General features: G+C 45.3%; 1 protein-coding gene across 1 annotated transcript; it reads right to left on the bottom strand.

Annotated features, from left to right (window-relative positions):
* Window positions 1-547: 547 nt before the first annotated feature.
* Window positions 548-19,321, bottom strand: Rtcb (RNA 2',3'-cyclic phosphate and 5'-OH ligase). The gene is made up of 12 exons (XM_032910254.1): window positions 19,133-19,321; window positions 17,607-17,685; window positions 15,738-15,805; window positions 13,641-13,740; window positions 11,759-11,915; window positions 9,681-9,837; window positions 8,760-8,919; window positions 7,905-8,080; window positions 7,303-7,491; window positions 6,662-6,772; window positions 4,276-4,395; window positions 548-1,012 (listed from the first exon to the last, which is right to left on the bottom strand). The coding sequence occupies exons 1-12, from the start codon at window positions 19,223-19,225 to the stop codon at window positions 905-907; spliced, it is 1,518 nt and encodes a 505-aa protein (XP_032766145.1). The 5' UTR covers window positions 19,226-19,321; the 3' UTR covers window positions 548-904.
* Window positions 19,322-19,831: the final 510 nt, after the last annotated feature.

Below are 19,831 nucleotides of genomic sequence, written 5' to 3'. Positions count from 1 at the left end.
CCATGAATGTGGATGGCCCACTCTGTGCTGGGCACCAGAATTCACCCCTGCTTCCTGAGTGCCAGGCAATGTGACCAGCTGCCTCCGGCTCTGACTATGTCTTCCCTGACATAATAGAAAGCATCTTTAAGATGTTACCATCTACAACGCAAGATCTCACAAGGTGACAAAAGATAGCCACACAAAGCAACTATTCCTAGCTGTGGTCACTTAGTGCTTTCATAATAGTTAAATAAAAATGTAAGTGTGGTGTCACTGCAAAGCATTACTCGAAGCTGGCCGGGCCAGCCTCACTAGTGAGTCATCACCTGTCGTCATGCTGCAGGTACTCTGCTTAAGACAGACAGGAAGGCTATGGAAAGTTACTTTCTCCTTTGCCCTATCCCTTAGCATACCACATGTCCTCAACATCCCCCACTGTGCCCTTGTCTAGTATCTTGATTAAAACACTTTGGGTAGTTGGTGCTTTCCATGAGAAGGGAATTTGAGTTTGCTTCTTGTAGAGAAATGCCAAAGATGAGCGGACAAAACTGACACAGTAAGAGAAGAAAGGAAACATTCAAAAACCTATTTAATAGAATGTTTTCATGATACCTACTGGGCTACAAACAGAGCTTGGTGTAAAGAAGTCCACTCTGCTGATTACCGACTTGTATGACCAAGTAGGGCATTTCTTCATCCCTTCCCACACCCCAAGAGTCACAGAACCCCGTGGGACAGGTTCACTTGACTGCTCCCAACAGAGATACAAGTCTTCTGGAAGGCTATCTTCCAACCTGTGTGTGACAGCAGCCATTGTGGTGTGCATAGTGACAGCTCTGCCATTCGGATCTTGTCAGGCCTCGAGTGGGTGTCTTAGGGATCTCAGTCCATGGGCACCTCAGAGATGCTGACAGTCTCGGGTCTATCCTTTAATAACAGCAATTGGTCTCAGTTTAATGGCCTTCTTGCTGATCCCAGCATCATGGCAAGTGTTCACGACGTCTGTCACATTCTTATATGATTCTGGAGCCTACAGGGAAGGAATTGAACACTGTAAAATCCACTAATAGGAAATCTTTCAAACTTTTAAGCTTTATTTGAAATAAATACTCAGATACTATTTTCTCTATTAAATTAGCAAAGGTTAGCCCGGTGTGGTAGCTCACATCTTTAAGCCCAGCACTTTGGAGGCAGGGGCAGAGGGATCTCTGAGTTTGAGGACAGCCCGAGTTTCAGGACAGCCAGGGCTACACAGAGAAACCCTGTCTGAAAAAAAAATTAGCCAAGGTTAAAAACATGAGTAAACTAAATGCTGGAAAGGAGTATGAGATAAATACTTAGTCTTACATATTCATCTGAATTTTCTAATTTCTCCAAAAAAAAAAAAAAAAAAAGTGTGTGTGTGTGTGTATGTATGCGTGTGTGTGTGCGTGTGTGTGTGTGTGTGTGTGTGTGTGTATGTATATGTGTGTGTGTATGTATGTATATTATTTGTATACTTAAAAGCAGGGGCCAGTGTAGGACATGTAAGACCTTGGTATCATATAGGCATAAGAAATGGTAAGATTGAAAGAGCTCAAACCATGGGAATCTCAGAAGCCATTCCCTACCTGCCTCTCCTTGCTCTGGAATACGTAACCATGACACCCCACTGAGGACCACCAACCAGCACCGGGTCACATAGCATAAACACTGGAGTAAGGTATCTAGACAGCTCCAAGCCTTTAGCCAATGAGTTCCCTTCCTTGGTACTCCTTCCCATAAAAGGTATTTAATCCCTGGTTCACCCTTAATAAGGGGTATGCATTCACATCCACCATCAAATAAACCAATATGAACAAGCAAGAGTTGTCTCTTCATTAAGTACCAACAGGGAAGGCCTTCTCCTCTTCCACCCCCATGGGTGGTATACTCAGCCCTCACTCCCATACAGACCAAGGGATCTGCCTCCCCTCGATGCCTGTCGTGCAAACACCCCAGGGAAAAGGCAGACCCATGGCACTGTTCCTGACCCCCAGTGTTTACCTGGGTGCCCAGAGAGGAGACTGGAACCACGGCACTTGTCCCAGACCCTGCCGTTTCCCCTTCAGGTCCAGTGAAGAACACAGACTGTGGAGCACCTAGACCAATGGACCAGGTACCCCACAGAGAGGAAGGATGCGGCATGACAGGCCAGTGAGATGGCTCAGTGTGAATGCGGAAGCCTGGTAACCCAATTTTGACCCTTGGAACTCATTTAAGTACAAGAGATCTGACTCCACTAAATTGTCCCCTGGCCCTCACACATCCTTTTTTCTTTGTGTTCCACATTGTGTAAATTAAGCAGTTACTTCCTTTTCGATTGTGATTATTATTTTAGATGTACTTATTTTATGTGTAGGAGTGTTCTGTATGTTTTATGTCTCTGTCTGGTGCCTGGAGAGGGCAGAGTTAATTAAACTGGAGTTATAAATAGGTTTAAAAATCCATGTGGCTGCTGGGAATTGAACCCAGAGCCTCTGAAAGAGAAACGAATGCTCTTGACAGCTGAGCCATGGCTCCAGCCCCCAACCCCAAATGTAGTACTCCTCAAAACAGGTAAAAATCAAGTTACAGCAAAAACAAAAAACAACAACACACACCCCCCAAATAAACCAACAAAAAACCCAAGCTTGGCTCAGTAATTCTCCCTGAGGCCTCTAATTATCAAAAGCTTGAAGAATGAACATGCTTTTACAACATATTTTATAGCAGCAAACAAAGGGAAGCCATGTGAATGTCCACTGTGACCAGAAGCCCAGCGGCTCACCCGGTAGCACTGAGTAAAGGGCTTTAGGAGTTGCATTTTTAAAAGGACAGAGAAACTTTGACAACTTCAACTTTAAAACAGCATCAGGAAACATGGTGGTAAGTGCTCTTCAAAATGAAGGAGAGGTGGGATAACTGGGTTTTTAAGTTCATGCAGATCATTTAAATACAATTTTTCCTCTCTGTGAACTAAACACAAATTGTTTCTCTCTAACCACGACTCCCTCCTTTTTCAAATTTGTCCTAAACTGGAATGTAATCATACAACTGTACAAAATCAAGGTCAATGGGTCGTCTTTTTTTTTCCTACGTGGAGAGGTTTAATGAGAGGAGAGGAGAGGAGGGGAGAGGAGGGGAGAAGGGGAGGGGAGGGGAGGGGAGGGGAGGGGGAGGGAGAGACAGGAGAGGAGAGGAGAGGAGAGGAGAGGAGAGGAGAGGAGAGGAGGGGAGAAGGGGGCAGGGGAGGGGAGGGGAAAGGAGACAGGAGAGGAGACAGGAGAGGAGAGGAGAGGAGGGAGGGGAGGAGAGGAGGAAGGAAAGGAGAGGAGAGGAGAGGAGAGAGGAGAGAGGAGAGGAGAGGAGTGATGAGGCCAGCCCTGAGCACAGGAAGGGAAGGGGGGTGGGATGGGGAGAGAAGAGATGGGGACGCAGGAGAAGAGAGCAGAGAAGTGAAGAACGAATAGCAAGAGTCAATGGGTCATCTTAAACTACGTCTATGCATGACTCCTAAGGTTTTACAATTGCAGGTGGTGGTGTCTCACGGTTAATCCCAGCACTCAGGAGGCTGACAGGCAAGGCAGGCAATTCTCCAAGTCTGAGGCCAGCCTGGCCTACAGAGTGAGTCCCAGCACAGCCAGGTCAACACAGAAAAGAAAAAAACAAGCCACCCCCCCCCCCCTTTTTTACAACTAAATTCTACTGTCTGTGGCACACACAGTGCTCATGTGGCTGTTGGAGACAATTTGAAAGAGTAAGCTTTATCTTCAAACAGATGGGACCTGGGGATTCAGGTCACCACGCTGGTCCTTACAACCTACTTTTAACACTGTAATGTAGATAGGAACTGTACGAGCAGTAAAAATCCCTTTAATAGATTAGCTTGCAATAGACTTCATCTCAGAACAAAGGGCAATATAATATAAAATGAGGTAAACAAGATCAGAACCAGGACTAGTAGCTCGCTCACACTTGTGAACCTTCTACACGGAACCTGAGGGCTGTTTCAAGGCCGAGGAGGCTGGAGTTGGCCTCCTCTGCGACAGTGAGTGGTGGGGTCGTAATAAGGAGGAACTGCAAGGGTGAGGTGAGCAGGCACGACAAAAACAAGTTTTATCTGTGGATGGAATTCTCAAAACAGCAAAAAGTGAAAAAGCAAATTACAAAACCCCAAACACCCAAACTGAAGCCACTGACAACCTATCTCAGTTCTGTGACCCCAAATTCCCGCCTCTGCCCGCAGGCTATGCCTTACGGCTTTCTGTTAAATACTTTCCCGATGCCACTTACCTCTTCCATAACCAGCTTGGGGGACGCAACCCGGATGGCGATTCCCATGTCTGCCAGCTTGTCTAAGACATCTTGGAAATCTAAATTACGACGTGATTTTGCTCTGGACAAAGCACGGCCCTAGAGGGAGAAAGCACCAAGGACAGGAGTAACCAGTTTATGCATTTCGAACTAAAACGCCATTTGACTCCAGTTTAAGCTCTTGGAATTCTATGCCTTTTCCTTGATAATGAATTTCTCACCATGATCATATTCTACTATGTATTACTCATTTCCCTCTTTACTGTTAGTGAGTGCATGAGCACATGTATGTACAATCGCTGTGGCATGTGTGTGGAGGTCAGAAGTGGGCTCTCTCCTTCCACCTGGTTGAGGCAGGGTCTCTAGTTTCTGCTGCTGCTGTGAACTCCAGGAAACCCGGTGTGTGAGCTTCTGGCGAATCTCTAGTCTTCCCATCTTGGTGTAGGAGGCTGGGATTACAGGTGTGGGGGTGCCAGGGCTGGGACTAGGATTATCAGGTTTGCAAGAGCTTTACCCCCTGAGCGATCTCACCCGACTTATTTGTTCACCTCTGAGCTAAGTCTTGCTCTGCTGCTGACAAGGTCCAGGCAGGCCCTGAGCTTGTACTTCTACATCAGCCTTCTGAGGAGCTAAGACCACTATACGAGTCTTCGTTTTCCTATTATCTTATACTAAAACCAACCAACCAACCAACCAACTAACCAACCAACCAACCAAACAAACAAACAAACAAACACCTAACCCGACAGGTTATTGAGCTGGAAAGGTGGGTAAAAGTGCTTGTTGCCAAAACTAACCTCCAAGTTTAGTCTCTGGAACTCATAACATGGAAGGAGAGATCCCAAAGCTACTGAATTGTGCAGAATTCCATATGCATGCTATGTCACATTCTACCCCAAGTCCTGACATACCCACATGCACCAAAGAAAAAAATAAAGTTATAAAAACTTTAAGATCAAGCAGAATGACCTGGGCTATGGTAATCGTTCAGTAGATAAAGCACTTGCTGGACTAACATGGAACCTTGAATCTGGCCCACATATAAAAGCTAGGAATGGGTACACAAGCCTGTCAGATCAGCACTGGGGAAGCTGAGACAGGAGGATCCCAAGGGCTTGCTAGCCAGCCAGTCTAGCTATCAGTGAGCAGCAGCTTCAGTGAGAGCCTGTTTCACAAAATAAGGTGGAGAGGGATAGAGGAAGAGAACCAGCGCAGGACTCTTGACTACGCGAATGCATGCACACCGCTAACGAGCACGCATACAAACCAAACCTCTTTTCTACTTTAACCTTATCATCTATGCTTTATTAAGAAGCCTCATCACATTCTTTTTTGAAAATAAATTTCTACCTAAAGCATTTTGTAAAGATTTTTGTATGCTTCTAAATACCACTGATTATATGTCAATATAAATGTTATTTTTCTGTTATATATAGCTTTTTGTGATTTAAATGTTTCTCTACTTAACATTTTGAACTACATAACTATCAAGTGCAGCCCTGCAATTCCTAAGCTATTTAGCAGCCTCGTGGCTTTACCACTAGATACAGGTAACACCCTTCCAAACGGAACCACGGTCACTGATTATGAATCCAGATGCTGTCCATGCCTCTAGAGGAGCAGGGAGCTCACACTGGTAAGACTCACTGGGTGACACTAGGAGGGCAGATGGCTGGAAACAAGGAGTGATTAGAGGGGAAAGGCATGTTAAGATGTGTTTGAGGCGGTCATCTAGATGGGTTTTATTTCCCCTCTAACACTGACTAAGCGGTTTGATCATTCAGCCAACCACCTGTGCTGTGAGTAAAATGTTTCCAAACACAGCAATGGCCATTTACGTCGCACTATGGTTCCTCTTGTCCTAGAGTGGCACAGCTGAACTGTGGCAGATCAGTGTATAGCCCTGAGTCTCCTGGCTGTCTACAGACAGTTCACTAAAAGGTGGCTTAGAAGACATGAGGCAACACACAGAAACAGACGGTGCTGATCTGCAAAGAGTGCATACCCCCAAATCTGAAGTGGACTGTCAAAGGAAAGGAACAATTAGACAAATGAGTAGGTCCAATGGCCTGTTGACCAGGGTCATGAACTCAGTGCAGTACAATTCCTTAGGCCACTTATGAGCCAGCTGCAATAAACTCAGCGACTCTGCCCACTGTCCAGCTGGATTTTCTGCACTTGAAGATGAGGATGGATCTGGTCCTACAGTCAGTTCACTAAAGAGTAGAGTATACGAACAGAATAATTTGCAAGAGGCAGTCAGGACACACTCAAACCGCACTAAACTTAATCAGGTATTTACCTGTCAAGATGCACCATAGCTAAACTGACAGAACGTTTCTAAGCAAGCTTTCCTTCTCCTTACCGCTCCATGACAGGTTGTTCCAAAGGTCTCAGTCATGCCTTGTTCAGTGCCAGTCAGAACATAACTACAGGTCCCCATGGTGCCACCGATAAGCACTGGTTGTCCAGTGAGCTGAGGGTACACAAAACCAACATCACATTTCAGAAAGGCACGTGCTTTCTATGCCTGAAATTTCTTGTGTGGTAGAACTGTGAAGAACCCTAACCTCTAAACTCAGTGCTCTTGTAGCTACACTAAGGCGTTACTTGGGATTTCTGACTCCTTGGGAAAACAAAGAGAAGGAAGCTATAAGGGCTGCAACAGACAGAATGTAGTATAGAAAATCAACTGGAGGGAAGTATGGCTAGGATTTCCATACTGTTTCCTCATCTGCAAAACCATAAGAGTAAGGTAAAGCAACACTACCTCTCTCTGCCTTCAATAACCTCCAGGCCATGTTCAGTTCAGGAGAGTAAAACCTACATAGTGTGGCACTAAGACAGCACTCACTATGGGCTGGGGTGTCACTGGTGCAGACTAGGAACCATGCTGTCATGGGAACAGGACATTTTCTTCACACTTGTTTTCCTGCTTTACTGAACCTGTTCTAGAATTCCCTACTCCTGATCCCATTCCTCAAACACAAGCCCCGGGTCACATACCTGGTAATCAACAGCTATGAGGGGATGGTGAGGAGGGAAAGCGCGGGTGGACCCTTTCCTGTGCACCAACAGCGTCCGTTCCTTTCCGTCTACCACGTGCTGCTCCACTTTGGCGATGTTGTGAGAAACATCATAAATCACATGCAGGTCCAGGTCGTCAGGGGTTGTGTTGAAGACTTTGGCAAAAGCCTAGAGGGACAGGTTCCATTACAAGCAGCCAGTTCTACTCTTGAGAACATATTTTTCTGCTTCCAGCTAGTGAACGGTGGACTTCCGAGTTCTAAGACAGCAGTCACTAGTCTCCATATGAAGCAGGGACTGCCGGTTAGACCATAGGCTTGCTACAGAGTCTACCTCAGGCAGAAAGGCTGCTCACTACTCCGATCTGGCCTGCAGAGACAATTCTTGCCCAGCCTTCTCAATCACAGAGAACAGCATTTCCATTCTTGCTGAGGCTCAAGGCAAAATTAAGTCACTCTGCTGTACTGTCCTGGCCCACGACACCAAAACCCTAAGACACTTCCCTAGCATCTAGAATGCACATTTCTAAAACCAAACATGCTTAACTTCCTGACAAACTCAAGAGAGCAATTTTACTTTACCTGACGGGTTAAGAAGGTCATAGACGAGCGGTTAACCCAGGCATAGTTTCCAGCGGCAGCCATTCCCTTTAGATAGTCTTGTCCCTCTGGGGATGAAATCCGAGCACATGCCAGCTGCCGGTCATTGACTATAATCTTGTCTCTCTTCATGGCCTTCTCCATAGCTACCAGTGCGTCTGCAGCAGAACCGCAGGTCAGACCCCTCAAAGTTTCTCTTACATAAACCACTCAGATTGACTGCAGAAAGTACACTTCTGTGGTCACCTATTTGCTCAGTTCAGATCTATTTGGGGCTGGAAACAGCTCAGCAGGTAACAGCACTGGGTGCTCTTGGCAGATGGCCTGGGTGCATCCACACAGTGGCTCACCATTGTCTGTTCACTCCAGTTCCAGGGAACCCAAACCTCTTTTGGCCCCCATGGGCACATACAGACAAGTAGACAGATACACACACACACACACACACACACACACACACACACACACACACACACACACACACACACACACACACACACACACACACACACACACACAGAGCCTTTAAATTCATTTTTATAAAGAAGTATTGATTGAGAATCTGAGTGACATAAGTATGTGAAACCCAGAGAGCATTTGCCTTTAGAAGCGGGAAATGGGATGTGTACAACAGCAACACGGGTTTAGTCACTCCTTCCCAACATGTGAGTGAATGAGTAGAGCATATGTTTTATTACAATCGTAGTTTCTTTTTAAAGACAGGGTTTCACTTTGTAACCCATTTATCTTCCAATTAGCACTCAATTAGCAATCTTGTCTTGTCCCCCCATAAATACACATTTTAGTTCCAAGTAAAAATTGAGGTCTAGAATATACCTGTAGCTACTTGGTGGCCCAAGCCTCTGCTCCCGCTGTGGATCATCACGCACACCTGCCCCTTATGGTCGATGCCCATCTTCTTGGCAGCATACTCATTGAAAATCTCATCTACAACCTGGATCTCTGCATAGTGGTTGCCTGCTCCCAGGGTCCCCAACTGTAAATGCAAGAATGTCTGATTAAACGTTTTCTATTCTAGTTAAGAACAAACAAACAAACAAACATTTAAAAAAGCAAATAGGTGAAATAAAGGAACAACAAAATAGCCTTATAGTGTTTCATGTAATGAAAAAATTCTAAATTTATTACTACGTTTCAAAAACAGCATGGATTGCTCTGGAGGTCTAGAACATCAGACAGTAAGTATTCTATACAGAAGTTTAAGTATCATTGAGATGGGACAAATTCCAGGAAGAATGCTGATTCTCAGATACGCCCCGGGTTGAAATGATTTTCTTTACATCATTTTTTATGTTGGTACCAGGAAACACCATGTCACAGAGACTGTCTCATGACTGCTGTTGTATGATGCGTGGGCATGTGTGCAGCGGCATGTATGGAGAGGCCGGGCTCACATTTCTGGACTCCGCTCTGGAGACTGAGCCCAGCTGGGAGGCTTGTGCTCCCACCCACCGAGCACCTCACTACCTCCATCATTTTCAAAGCACTGTTTAAAATCTAAACTCTGACAGAGTTTGTAGACCTCATAATCATAAATCATACCCCGCTTTTCTCCTATACATTTATAACTCAGAGTTTTTTATGAGTATTTGAAAGCTCTGCATAACCTCTCAGAAAAATGATTCATAAGCAGGCAGATTTCTGTTCTTTTTGATGTAGTATAAAAACAGTCTCCGAGGACAGCCTTTTTGTCCCCTTCACAGAAGCTGACGTAGCCCTGGCCCTGCAGTGACGTACCTGAGGAAGGCCCCTTTTCTTTGCCCTGGGTGAGACCTTATTGGGGTCGGCTTGTAGCATCCTTCCATACTCCTCACAGTGCTCCTTGTCCTCAGCCCAGGCATAGCCTTCTCTCAGGGACCAGTCCACACCCATCTCCAATGCCTCCTCCAAGTCTCTGGGATAAGGGAACTCAAGTCATTTCACAGCAATGGACAGTAAAACTTAGGAAGGAACATCTCAAAGAGCACGGGAATATGTGACAGCTACCACTTCCTATGTACTATGTTTTGTTCTGGAGTTTAAGTCCTCTAGTTTGTTTGTTTTGAGGAAAGCAGTCACATGGTCACCATTTAAAATTGCAGCAGTGCCATTACAATGATTACAGTTCCACTTATTTTCATGGTCTGCTGTATTTAAGAGCAGACAAAGAAAACAGGTTCTCATGTAATTTGGGCTGGCCTTGAACTCACTGTGGCCAAGGATGACCATAAATTCAGATACTTCAGGCTCTCTCTCCCAAGTATACCACTGTGCTTAGTTTCTGTGCACACTAGGTAACACTATCAACTGAGCTTCATCACCAGTCCCTGTGATGTACTTTTTAATTACTATTTTTTATATTATATTTGTGCCTCTGATTCTGAATTTCCTGAGAGCAATTAATTATCCAAATAAAAGCTGTGATCGTAATCAGATATTACTATCTACCTCCATTTTACATGGTCTTTAACCACTTAGAAGCCTTCACCTTCACCCAAGTTCCAGGCTTCCTGAGCACAGCCAGAAGAGACTTCAGCTTTTAGCGCTCCCTTTCTGGTTCCCTCAATGACAGTCCTTCACAAACAGTGTGGACTAGGACAAAACTCCCACCTCAGTATTTGTAAAGATGCTTCGTGTCACTCACTGTTCATGTTCGCTTTTCAGTGGAGCAGCACTGTATGAACACAAGGCTAGGCATCTTCTAAAGTAACTCCCCTCAACTGTTCCTCCTTTCTTTTTGGGCGGGAATGTGTGAAAGGTAACAGTTAAGAGTGCTTCTGCATTAATATGTGCTGCTAAAACTTACAATGCAGAGTTCATTTAGTGCTGATGTCAAAGGACATCTTTGACTCACACTTGATAGGCACACGGTACGGTGGTGCATACGCAATCCTAGTATTTGGGAGGCCAAGGCAGGGGCCCATGAGTTCAAGGCCAGCCTGGCTACAAGCAGGTTTGATGCAGTGAATACTGTGCTGAGTGTCAGGTGCGTGGTTGGTGTGTGGTTATACACGAGTAGTGTGTAGCCCTGTCCTCAGGTACCCGACAGACAGTAGCACTTTGGCCTTGTATCACTGCATGACTCAGTAAATAAAGCACATGTTCCGTTCCATGATGAGAAGGAGATGGAGACGAATGGGTTCACTGAATGGAACTCAGAACAATGCCTGTCGGAAAGGCAAAGATCTCTGGTCTGAAGCCTGACATCTCGTCCAAGCTTAATTCACCACTGCTTCTCTCACTCGCTTGGCTTTCTTCTAGCGGTGCTCACCATCTGGACGAAACATCAGGCACGGTGCCCTATGCTCTGATTCTACATCACGGATGGCTTTTTCTCTTTTTTTAATTAATCAATTTTTATGTATGTGGGAGTTTTGCCCAACCATTTATCTGTGCACCATGTACATGCAGGATCCACAATCAGAACAGAGGGCTAGAGTTACAGATGGTCATGAGCTGCCATACAGGTGCTGGGAATTGAACCCTGGGCTTCTGGAAGAGCAGCCAGTAGTCTTAGCCACTGAGGTATCTTTCTTGCCACATGCCTTTTCTTTTTAATTTTAGACACAGTCTTATATGCTGCCCAGGGCGGCTTCAAACTCCTGAGTTAAAATGATCCTACCATGTGATCCTCCTCCGAGGCTGGGACTACAGGTGTATTCCAGCAAGTATAGGTCAAGGTCTGTTCTAGTGAGCATGGTTTTAAAAAGCAACTTGTCTGCACTTCCTAAGGAGCGACTGAGAAATGTTTAAACTGGAAGCAGAGAGTCTAGACCCGAGCCCAGAGCGTGTGGTTTCCCCCCTCCCTTTCTGTTTCCCAGAACTGGTGCTCTTACTTGGCATTCATTGGAATGACGCCTTTCGATCCCACCCCGACAGGGATGTGGTCAAACATAGCTTGGGCAAGTTGTTCCTTCACAGGCTGTACATCGCTCTCATCTAAATTGGTTCTTAGCAAGCGGACACCACAGTTAATATCAAATCCGACACCACCTACAACATACAGAAGTCAAATGTTAGCAAAATCAGATAGTTAAAGCATTACTTGAAGTTCCTTAGTATTAATACAGAGTTAAAAGGATACTCACTATTTCAAAGACAAGCATGCGGCCCTCTGTTGAGTCAAGTCTGCCAACACTAAAACCATGCAAGTAACACACACACACACACACACACACACACACTTCACCAACAGTGGGGAATATGGCAGACAGAGGAAAAGGAGTAACATGTCTCCCTGTATCCTTCTCACATCAGGCTCTGATGTGTTCTGACAGTCTTCTCAAATAGCCAACCTTTGCCTTCGGTGACCTTTTCTTCTGTGTATCTTTATTATATTTTTTCCTAATGACTTCCAACTTTTTGCCTTTTGCTAGTCTAAATTGTTATTCTTTCTCTAATTTTTAAAGATATTCCAGAAGGCTGGAGAATGGTTCAGAGGTTAAGAGCCGAGTACTGGCTGTTCTTCCAGAGGCCCTAGCTGATTCCCAACACCTACAAGGTCGCTCGCAACCTCACCGTCCCTTGGGATCAGTTATGCCCTCTTTGGCCAGGCACATGGCACACACACGGTACATAGACATATATGCAGATCAAACATCATATACATTAAATAAACATGATTTTTAAAATAGGAAAGATATTTCAGCCCCCCTTCTTTCCTGATCTGAACATTTGGGTCTATAGTATATTTGCATACAAAAATGGGATTTTGAGTATTTCTGAGAACCATGTCTCCCAGCTTTATTGAGATAACCGATGAGGTACAGTTTTTATGTGAAGTATTATGTGTACACGCCATGAAACGATCACCACAATTAAGCTACTTAGCATATCTATCATTCACACCTTTTCCCTGGGGAGAGAACTCAAGACCAGATGTCTTGGCAGATCTCAAGCACACAGTATGTTATTGTCTCTGTACCCACCATACTGTACATTAGGTCCCCAGGACTGTAATTCACTTTATCTGTAACCTGAATCCTTCAGCCAACATCTCCCACATCATCTCTCCACCCTCCCTCTACTATGGCAACCACCATTCTCTATGTGAGTGGGCCGTGGTATTTGCATTCTCGGTGTAGATTATTTTGCTCGTGGGCTCACCCATGCTATACCAAATAGGCAGGATCTCCTTCTTCCTGAGTACTATCCCACTCTCATCTACCTGTTCATCCTTTAACCAACATTTGGGTTGTTCCCTAGCTTGTCTCCTGTGAATTAATGCTAGCGTAAACACACCAATGCTGATATCACTTTGAAATGATTTCAGTTCCTCTAGATACATACCCAGAAAATGCATGGCTGAGTCATAGAAAGGTTTAAATGTTTTAAAAGAATTCCCATGAACTGTTCTCAACAACGGCTTCATCAATTCAGTCTCACCAACAGTGTACATCTCCTTTGATCAACAGCCTCTCGTTTGTGGTACACACAGATGTGCATTCACCCAGGGGTGCACACAGGGAGCCAGAGAAGTGTCTCTTTTGTAGCCAGTGTCTGATACTGCCTGGCATCTGACAAAGTCCCCAAAGATTTCAATAAGTAGCTTGGCTGATATTTTAACAGCTCAACTGACTAAAACAAAGTTTAACGTGGAAAAGAAGGCCTCAAGAATACACTGAGACTGAGAAATGCACACAAATCCACTGTCTCAGAAAGGTCACACAACACAGGGAGAAGCCACACTGTAATCCCAGAAGGGGACAGGGACCTTACCTGGGGATACAACTGCCTCAGGGTCATTCATATCAAAGGCAGCCATGTTCCCTATGGCAAACCCATAGCCTGAGTGGACATCAGGAAGCCCAATAGACCGCTGGAAGAGAAAGAGACATGAAGCACGGCTGTTCCACTCTGCACCCTAGCTGCCTGATGGGCCTGTCCTTGATTCTGTGGCAGTGGCCATGCAGCATCTGCACTGATGGACTCTACTGTGGTGAGGCCATGGAGACCCCTCCCCTCCTGTCAAGGACCTGTGGTAAATTCGGTGGCGTCTATGCTTAGTACCTAGATCGAGAGTGCTACAAGCTCTCCTCGTGTTCACTATGTTGTCTAAATGCATAGCAGAATTTAGTTTCACTTTGTCAGTTATGGGCAAGGCCGGGATCACACACCACACAGGCTGAAAGCCCCGTGCATGATTCTGTTTTTCTCAATACTCTTTTGAGGGACAAATCCCTCCTCTCCTCTCTCTGCTTCTGTCGATCCTGCAAATGTGACCATTAATCCTGGATACTTTAGGATACATAGTCTTGTCCCTAGAGAAACAGCTATTGTCACACTGAACCTGAGGCAGTTGTGGACAGCAGTGGGTCCTGTTTGCATAACTGTTCTGAGGAAGGTATGTCTGATCCACAGAGACCTAAAATGGGGAAGCTATGTCTGATTAACACAGACTTGAAAATGGTTCTTAGAAGGATGGTATCAGGAACTGATAGTGCATATCAGGAAAGGTTTCTTGGTATAATGAGCATGTCTTCATCCGCACCATGGCGGCTGACTGGACGGATACCCACAAGTGTTTAATCTGTCTCTCGCCTTGTGTAACTGTGTAACCGCACTTGCTACGAGCTGGGTATGTGCTCGTGTCTACAGGACACGCCTGACTAGACATTTATTTTTGGCTTGCTGAAAGTGTGCTTTGTAGTGCAAAATAAGGTTAGGGGGTGATTGACCCAGCGGAAGGGAGAAGGAGGAATAGAAACTATTGGGGGTCTTTTGTAATAAGAGAGCTTTTATAATGCTGACGTTATGATTTCTTTTAATAAAATAACCAATGATGTCACTGCTAAGGCAAACAGGACTGTGATTAAATAAATAAAGATGGCTAGAACTACTTAGGGCCACGTGTTTGAAAGTCAGTGGGTGGTCAATATCTTCATTTGCTGATATCCCTTCCCCATCTCAAGACCTGGACCTTGTAGTTGGAGCTGGTCTCCAGCAATTCCGAGTCTCTATTGGAGGGCCACTCATCTACAGACTCCTATCTATTTACGAGGCTGAATACAGTTAAGGACGTCTTTTCATGAAGTCTAATTGCCACAGAGAAGCCTCAGTAGCACTCTCGGGAGAATCACACACTAAGTAAAGGTGCTGCTACCTTTTGAAACTGTCTTAAGACACTGGCGAACTATGGCTTTGCCAGGGTTTGTCTATAGGTCATGAGGAGTTTCACAAACGAAATCTGCTTGGTAACATGAATATAGTATACTTCATACATCTCTGGCTGAGATGAAGGATGGCATGCCAAACAGAAAGAGGTCAAATAAGGTGAGGACACAGAGAAAACTAGAACCATCAATTCATAAATACACAAGCTACAACTTTTATCAGTCCCACTCCCAACCCTCTACCCCCATTGCACAGCATTGCAACCAGCATTAAGAAGCCTCATAGAAGGCTGGTAAATGGAACTATTCCCAATACTCTGCAGGTGAAGTCTGAAGCTAGAGGAGTAGAGGCCCATTCACAAATCCACTTCCACACTATTTACTGTCACTGCTCCAAGGGCACTAGATAGCTAGGTAGGTGGTCCTGTCTCATTCTGCTGGGTTCAGCTCACTCTCTTTATCTCCTCTCCAATTGTACAGAGCCACAGTAGAACCGAGAAAGGTGTACTGGGGAGAAATAACGACCTACAATGCTTAGATTCCAGAGACTAAGAGGCCATTCAGATTCACTTCTTAGCTCCAAGGGTCACTGCTATGATCAAAGGCCATAGTCTAAATGACACCAGCGTCAATTAGGTGGAGCCCGCATTCTTTCAACAAACTTTAGACAATATAGATGACTGAGGTCTTGACTCTGACTCACATGAACTATTCCAGGCAGGGCTGCCACATTGCCAATCTGCTTCATGGCTGGCAGGAAGCCACCAACACCTGAAAACAAACAAACCCAAAACCTCAGTCTTAGAAAAACGACACATTTGATGTCCAACATTAGTTACATACATGAAGAGGCAGTAGTTACAGAAATGGAAGTGGGGAGAGAACTTCCAAGACAAAAGCACATTCACAGGAAACACAGGACAGTTCAACATGCCTGCCAGCGCTCTGTGTGCTTAAGAAGCTGGTTTGCAAATGCAGTAGGGATAAAAGCCATTAACTATTAACTTTTATGTTGCCAGTATAAAATGTACTCTTTCAATAACTCCTAGTAAAGATATCAACAGTGGGGCTGGAACGTCTGCTCAGTGGTTAAGAGTACTGGGTGCAGGGGCTGGAGAGATGGCTCACTGGTTAAGAGCTCTGACTGCTCTTTCAGAAGTCCTGAGTTCAAATCCCAGCAACTACATGGTGGTTCACAACCATCTGTAATTGGACCTGATTCTCTCTTCTGATATGTCTGAAGACAGCCACAGTGTACGCACATACATAAAATAAATAAATCTTTAAAAAAAAAAAAAAAGAGTACTGGGTGCTTTTACAGAGGATCCAGGTTCACGTCTCAGCATCCACACGACAGCTCACCACTACCTCTAGCCATCTGCAACTCAAGTGTCAGGGGATCAAGACTGTTTCAAAACAAAACTACACCAAATCAGTCACAGTGTTTTAATCAAGTGACAAAGAAGGGCAATGGGGATGAGCTGGGAACCCAAACAATGGCTTGAGAGTCAGGGCAGATGGAGGACAAGTCCAGCTTTCCCAAGTGTTTGCAGTTTATTTTTTTAAAAATAATGTGTGTGTGTGCATGTATGTGGAGGCCACAGAGCAACAGTAGGTGCCTTCCCTAGGATCTACTCACTCTATAATTGTGTGCACACACAGGGAGGCCAGAGGCCAGCTTTGTGGAGCCAGCTCTATCCTCCTGTCTTTACATGTGTCCTAGGAGCTGAACCCATGTCTCAAGGCTGGCTTGTGTAACGAGTGCTGTTTCCATTAAGCCATCGCTCTAGCTCTCTACCTTATTTTCTTGAGACAGGGTCTCTCACTGAATCTGGGTCTTAATTACTGATTAGATTGACTGACCAGCAAGCTCTGCTCCACCAAGTGCTGAGATCACAGAGGTGCCCTTGAACCTGACTTTTACAGGGTGCTAGGGATCCCAACTCAGGTCTTCTTGTTATAGCGCTGGCACTTTACTCACTGGGCCAGAGCCAAAGCAGTGCCATTTAACACAAGTGAACATATGCAAGCAAGGAAGAAGGAATTTATTGTTAATCTAAAACTGAGAAGGGCTAAAAGATCCTATCCTACTACCACTTTAGAGTATCGTTCTAGAGCACTACGCCCTGATCTCTACACCAGCCTACAGCCATGTGAAATAAGTCTCAAGCCTGACACTCACTAGAGCTAGTATGCCAGCTAAGACTACCGGTTTTGCTTTTTGTTGTGCAATCTGGTGTGCCCTGTGGTCTTGGTCCTACTTTACAGTGTGGTATTAATAAATATAGCTGAGAAGCACCCCCCGCCCCCGCCCAAAGGAAAAGAGTACTGGTTTAAAAACTAGGCACCTTGAGTGCAGATGAACAGCGGCACTGGCTATTACTGGGTGCAGTTACCTGAGAACAAGTCCCAAGCTCCAAACTCCAATACAGCAGCATGCCCCAGCGTGTGGTCACAAATATATAAGGACTTTGATTCACTCCTTAAAACTACTCCACACTGGTCGAGTTCCTTTCTTCAGGGACCAGGGAAGGTGCTGCCCACACCACATGAGAATCTCTAGTGTACTTACCACCACCTCGACAGGCATTCCGTAACTCCTCAAACATGAGCTTTTCCAGAGCGTCATTCACATAAAACACCCCTTCAACCTGATACAAAAGAAAAGAAAAGCACATTGTCTGAACCCAAGTGTACTGCTTCATTCTGCATGAAACTACCACATCACTCCCTTTAAGAGAAAAACTTACAACCATGAACTACAAAGATTTTAGAGCATTTTAGACCTGGGTTTAAATTGGAAATGTTCAACCAGTAAATTCTAATCAACTATCTCAAAATCAAAATAACTGCTCATAAAATTTCTGAGAAGATATATGTCTACCATGATTTTGCCATTATATAACTTATACATTATTAAAAACACCATATATATTAATAAAAACCATATATATTAATAAAACACCATATATATGGATATAATGTACAATTTTCATGTGTCACTTAAAAAATTAGCAAGTAACTCTACTAACCAACCTTCCCTTCTTCCATACAACAAAGGAAAACACTGTTTCACTGCTGTGGACTTTTCCTCCCTAGTACCTTGTAGAGTGGTGCAAAAGGAAGTTTTGTGTGTGTTTGTTTTTCGAGACAGGGGTTTGTGTAACAAGTCCTGAATTCACTTTGCAGACCAGTCTGGCCTCAAATTTAAGAGATCTGCCTACCTCTGCCTCCTGAATGCTGGGATTAGAGGCGTGCATTACCACTTCTAATAAAATTTTGTGCTTTGAGAGGGTGTCTTACTTAAAGTTACTCTAGCTGGCTTCATATAATAAACTGTCCTCTCACATAGGATCTTCCATTTCCCAGTCTCCAGGGATTATAGCCCCAAGCCACCAAGGGAAGCCTATCAGTAACTTAAAAGGGCTGCAAACCCTTACTGCATTCTCATGGCATTTAAGGGATTGAGTCACTTAACATGTGCCAAAACCTCCCAAGTGTTTTCTTCCTCTAACGGAACCCCTGAGTACAAACGATGGTGGAAACATCAGGCCCAGGGTTTCAGATCCTGGTCTCTCGCTCCCAAATCTTCAGTGGAAACATATCATCCAGGCTGAGAAAATGAAGTGGGCTAGACAAGAGGTCAGGGTTGTCTTCCTTGATGGGTACAGAGAGGTCAGCCACCAACTGATCCTCGGGGGTCCTTCTCGAAAAGCAAATTAAAAGCCTGAATCTTGCCGATGTGTCGTTACATTAAAAGCCAGTTAAGTTTGGAGAATGCCATCTGTAAACCTTTTCTAAATAACTACCATGACTCGAGAGGAACAGTTTCAGGTTAGCGGTGCCAACTTGGAAAAGTTCACAGAAATCTCGAAAGACCAGGAACACATCCTGTCTGATGGCGCGTGGGGAAAACACGCGTGAGCCCCCCGCTGCAACTGTCCTCGTGTGTGGATCCCGTGCGTGGAGTCTGTGGGTCAGCGCTGGGGAGGGAGACGTGGAACCCTGCAGGGGTCGGCCCGCCCGGCGCTGGGCGGAGGAGACCGGTTCGCGGTGGAGTCGCGGCCTGCAGTTCCGAAGGCCACTGCCCCCACTCACCTGCATGTTGGGCACAAAGCCCTTCTTGATCCTCCAGCAGTTCTTATTGATCTTGTCCAAGAACTGTAGCTCATCGTTGTAGTTACGACTCATGGTGGCGGCGAGCTAGCGATAGCTCCCGGCTACACGTAGAAAGAGAAACAGCCGCACTGTCCACCGGCTCCACGCAGCGCCGCCTCTCAGTGCGCAGGCGCGACCGGCTCCGCCCCAGGAGGGAAGATGGCAGGCGCCGAGGCTCAAAACGCGTCGCACGAGTCGTTTCCATCATGTTACAATGGGCTACACCACTAATCTTGGACTTTTGATCTCTCTCTCTCTCTCTCTCTCTCTCTCTCTCTCTCTCTCTCCTCTCTCTCTCTCTGTCTCTCTCTCTCCTCCCTCTCTCTTACTCTCCTCTCTCTCTCTCCTCCCTCCCTCCCTCCTCCCTCCTTCCTTCCTTCCTCCTTCCTTCCTTCCTTCCTTCTTCCCCCCCCTTTTCTCTCTCTCTCTCTCTTTTTTTTTTTTTCTAAAGTAAGGTCTTAATAAGTTTTTGGTTTTGTTTTTAAAAGTAAGGTCTTAGAGTAAAGCTATTTAGCCTCGGTGAGCCTGGAACTCGCTATGTATCCAGGTTGGTCCCGAATTCTCAGAGGTACACTTGCGAATATCTCCTGACTACCGCTATTGAAGACATGCTGCTTGGGAATGTTTTTGAGCAGCTCC

This window comes from Rattus rattus, chromosome 1 (assembly GCF_011064425.1).
Source record: "Rattus rattus isolate New Zealand chromosome 1, Rrattus_CSIRO_v1, whole genome shotgun sequence".
Classification (NCBI taxonomy): Eukaryota; Metazoa; Chordata; class Mammalia; order Rodentia; family Muridae; genus Rattus; species Rattus rattus.
The sequence above is the reverse complement of the archived record's forward strand: the minus strand, read 5'-3'. Positions and strand labels throughout refer to the sequence as shown.